Here is a 4,438-nt window from a genome sequence, read left to right as displayed (position 1 = left end):
GATCCTGATGACCTTTAGATAAATGAAAATCACCAGAGCAGGGAGTAACCTGACCATAGTATCTATCATATTGGGTCCCTAAGGAGATGGATCCAGGAATGTACATTTCTCAGAGATCCCAAGATGATTCCCACTAGAAGCTCAGAGTTTTTTAGGCCCTTACACAGGAACACTGTATATTTATTCCAGATTTAAGCAATATTGTTTATTCCACGGAGAAGGGAAAAAAATTGTTATCAATTCCATTTACTCTAGAAAATCCTGAATTAACTGTTTTCTCAATCTCCTAAAATTGGTAAAGCATACAATGCATTTCTGTAGTAAGAAAAGACACAAAACATATTTTTGGCATATGGAAATTTATTACTATCATCATCAAAACTTATGACCTTGGTCTTTCCTTCTTGCCTTTATATAAGGCCAAAAGAGAGACATTGGCTACTTTGACAACCTTAAAGCGGACTCCAGGAATGTCACCAACAGCATGACCTTTGCGACCAAATCCAGCAACCAGAACTTCATCATTTTCCTGGAATAAAATCAACAGTTTACTTCTGGTGTAAGTGGTAATCACCAAAAATACCCATTTAGCCTATAAACAACTGAGGGAAACAGTTGCTACCCCAGAAACAGAAGCTAACAGACTAAAACACTTACCTCAATAAAATTCAAACAACCATCATTGGGTACAAAGGCGGTGATTTTTTTGCCATTCTTGATTAATTGAACCCTGACACACTTCCTGATGGCAGAATTCGGCTGTTTGGCTTCAACCCCTCTGAAACATAAACAGCATGTAACACAGTAAGCTGGCTTTCTGAAAAGGGACACATTTTAGTTCATTAAGCATAAAACTTATTAGAAACTGTAGTATTCCTACCTTTTCAACATAATCCTCAATTGCTAAACTTAAATGAAGTTTTTCTTTAGTCTTAGTTTCATTAGACCAATAGGGGAAACTTCTAGCCTCTTTATAGTTGTAAAACACGAACCAAGAAATAAAGCTAGAAATCCTGGATTCAAATCAGTACCACTAAATTTGATGGGATCATTTCATAAAGTCAAAAAACAGTCGAGTGCTGGCAAATTCATGTGGCTCAATCTTAGCTGTAGAACATCAGGCAAGAAACTTCTCCATATTAGTTTCCTCACCGGGAAAGACATAATTGTAAAGATGAAATAGTTGATGGGTGCGAATTACTTAGAATAGTTTCCACACATATTAAGCTCTCATAATGTCCCTTGTTTCATTATCGCTACTTTCTCCCCTCCGATGCCACCCCAATTCCTTCCAAACTAATGTTGAAAGTTTAAAAACCTCTGGAGGTTATTTAACTTCCCAAAAGACGCAGCTACACAAAGACCTAGAATTTACATCAAGACTTCTTCAAGCGCATCTATCCCGAGTTACCATACTAAAACCATGAAGGAAAGAGCGATGGACTTTCACTTACACTTTTTCAAGCACAATTCCCTTAGCATGAGAGGCACCTCCAAAAGGGTTGGCCTTCAGGGCAGTGCCCAAATGGGCTTTCTTGTACTGTTTATCATGCCACTTCTGGTCTCGTCGGTGGCTACGGAGCTTCCTGGCAGTACGAAGACCGCGACACTTGCCTAAAATTGAAAATCACCTTAGATCCCCAGTAAAAACACCCAAATCTTTTTTTACATTATCTCAGGTACTACTAGCCTCCTCTAGACTACAGGCCGGTAGGCTCTGACATCACACCCTGGCCCTAGTCCGAACCGCAGTTTCCCTTGAACCATCTAAGACGTGGACACAAGCGCTCCAACAGGTGTGCTCTCCCCAACGAATGAAGCCCCGCGCTAAAGCTCAGGGGGAGCAGCGCCCTCCCCAACGCCCCCGCGTCCCTCTCGAACTCCGGCTCCGCGGCCTCCGAGCAGCCCTGGCCCCTTCCCGCCCGGCCATGTGCCTGCGGCAGCGGCGTTCCCCCGGCGCTCCCCGTCTGCTCCCCACCGTGGCTCCCCCTCACCGTTCCGTTTCTATCTGCCCGCCCGTCCCCGAAACCCCAGTTTGCACGCAGCCCCCTCACCCCAGCCCGGGACACCTCACCCATCCTGCCGGCGCCACTGGCCTGAGCGAAAGAGAGAAGCAGCGCAGGAAGGAGCCACAAGCCATCGCGAGCAAGCCCCGCCCAGATGAGGACCCTTGCGGCTGTCTGCGCAGCGCCTTGTCCGGCTGGCGCCTCTCGGTAGAAAACGAGAAGTCTGCACCACTTTCCAGAATCTGCGTCGTGTTTAATTTGTGCGCAATTCAGAGATATCTAATTTTCACTGGGGTTTCTTTCTTTTTATGTGAATGCCTTAGACAGAAGGAACAGGGACTACCAATCCCAGAAGCCTTTGCACGAGCCCCGCCCCTGACGCAGGCGCCCTGGGCAAACCCACAGGGCGGGCTTTGTGGCGCTGGGTCGGAGGACGGAGAGGTCAGGCGTGTGGGTCTACGTGCAGTCGAGTGGAGGGCTTTTGCTTACAGTTTGGAAAATCAGACCTCGGAGCCTTAACTCCTACTCACAAGAAGCACAGTAAATTGAAAAACGTTTAGTGAAGCAAGGTGACGTAGTATTTAAAAACCCATGCTTTAGTGAGAGACCCGGCCTTAAACCTCAAAGCTGCCGTCTTGGTTGTGGAATCTTGGGTGATTCATTTAATTGAGTCTTTAACTTCCGTTTCTCCTGGAGAATGAAATAGATATGAAAGTTTTCTGGGATGTTGGTTCATTCCACAACTAGTTTTTAAAACGTATTCTCTGTTCCCGGCACTGTTCTAGGCACTTGAGGATACAACAGTTAACAAGAGAGTGAAGGTTTCTGCTCTTATAAAGTTTATATTCTAGGTACGAGAAGACAAAATATAAGTGTATTTAAAATAAAAAGATAGTTTTATATATGGATAAGGTGCTATAGAGAAAATGCAGTTGGTTAGGTGATAGTGACTTGGGGGTGTAGGTGGCTACCTTGGGTAGGGTGGTGTTAGAAGGGTAGTGTTAGAAGGTATCTCTGTGGCGATTACATTTGAGCTGAGATCCTAAAGAGAGGGAGTCATTCAGACAAGTGTATGGGTAAAGCCTTCCAAGAAGAGGGATTCTCCATAAGTAGAATGGGTTGGCGCTTCTCAAGAACTGAGGGATCAGGGAGGGGGGAGCTGAGTGCTTGAAGAGTAGTGTGGTGCTAGGTGAGGTTTGAGAGGTGCACAGGGCCTTATGGAGCCTGTAGACCATGGTCAAGACTTTGTTTACTCTTCCTGTGATTGAATGCCTTTGGAAAGTTTTCAGCAGGGGAGTAACAAGATAGGGTTTATATTTTTTTAGTTTCACTCTGGCTGTTGTGAGGAGAAAAAAACTGTGAGATGAATCTGTGAAGCCAGTTGGGAGGGTGTTAACGCTACTTCGGTTGGGAGATGATACCCTTCTCAGTCCAAGGTGGTAAAAGTGGCTGGATTAAATTTACAGTTTGATGGTAGAGCCAACAGGACTTGCTCAGGACTGTAGGATGTGAGAGGGAAGTTAATTATAATTTGCGACCTGAGCAACTGAATGACTTGTGTTATTTACAGAGTGGGAAATACTGGGAGAGGAGCAGATTTAGAAAGGGATATTAAGGGTGCTGTTAAGGATGCGTTAATTTTGAGAAGCTTGTTAGACTTCCAGGTAGGGATGTGAGGTGGGCAGTTGGATATACGGGTATGGTGTTCAGGAGAGTCATCAGTGAATAGATAGCATTGAAAGCCATGGCTCTGAGTGAGATCGTTTAGGGGATGACTGTAGGTGGAACAGAGAGAGGTTGGAGGCCTGAGCCTTAGGCACACGGAAACTTAGTGGTATGAAGGAAGCAGATGAAGCGAAATAGACTGAGAAGGAGTGGCCAATGCCGTGCTCTAATCAAAGCCAAGTGAAGAAGGTGGAAGTGAGCGAGTGTGAAGGAAGGGTAAGATGAGGACTGAGAATTGTATTTTGGATTTGGCAATGTGGAGGTTGTTGGTGCCGTTGTCAAGAGGGGATCCCGTGGAGTGGTGAAGATGTAAGCGTGATTGGGTTGGAGTCAAGAGAATATGGGAGAGAAGGAACTATAGACAGCAATTATGGACAGTTTTTGCAAGGAGTTTTTCTATAATGTGCAGAGAAAGGGGGCCATATGGAGAGGATTGTGGAGCCAGGATGGATTTAAGAGGGCACATTTTATGACATTTTTGTATACTGATGGGATTATTCCAGTAGAGAAGTAAAAAATAGATAATTCATAGAGAAAAGGGATGACTGCATGAGCAAGTCCTTGAGTAGACTAGAGGGGTGCCTAAGTGGAGGAATTTTTTTTTTTTGGCTGCGCATGCGGCCTGTGTGATCTTAGTTACAGTCCAGGGATCGAACCTGCACCCCCTGCAGTGGAAGCGCAGAGTCTTAACCACTGGACCACCAGGG

The 4,438-nt window shown here is 45.2% G+C and overlaps 1 protein-coding gene across 1 annotated transcript; it reads right to left on the bottom strand.

Annotated features, from left to right (window-relative positions):
* Positions 1–327: 327 nt before the first annotated feature.
* Positions 328–2,109, bottom strand: RPS23 (ribosomal protein S23). The gene is made up of 4 exons (XM_007451710.1): positions 2,075–2,109; positions 1,455–1,614; positions 658–778; positions 328–529 (listed from the first exon to the last, which is right to left on the bottom strand). The coding sequence occupies exons 1-4, from the start codon at positions 2,076–2,078 to the stop codon at positions 383–385; spliced, it is 432 nt and encodes a 143-aa protein (XP_007451772.1). The 5' UTR covers positions 2,079–2,109; the 3' UTR covers positions 328–382.
* Between the last annotated feature and the right edge of the window lie 2,329 nt (positions 2,110–4,438).

The sequence above is a fragment of the Lipotes vexillifer genome, unplaced genomic scaffold (assembly GCF_000442215.2).
Source record: "Lipotes vexillifer unplaced genomic scaffold, Lipotes_vexillifer_v1.1 scaffold740, whole genome shotgun sequence".
Lineage (NCBI taxonomy): Eukaryota > Metazoa > Chordata > Mammalia > Artiodactyla > Lipotidae > Lipotes > Lipotes vexillifer.
This window is presented reverse-complemented; position numbering and strand designations above follow the sequence as displayed.

Coding starts and splice junctions, on each gene's coding strand:
- RPS23 (XM_007451710.1), bottom strand. Junction 779..1,454: donor GGAATTGTGCTTGAAAAAGT/GTAAGTGAAAGT, acceptor TTTATGTTTCAG/AGGGGTTGAAGCCAAACAGC. Junction 530..657: donor GTTGTTTGAATTTTATTGAG/GTAAGTGTTTTA, acceptor ATTTTATTCCAG/GAAAATGATGAAGTTCTGGT.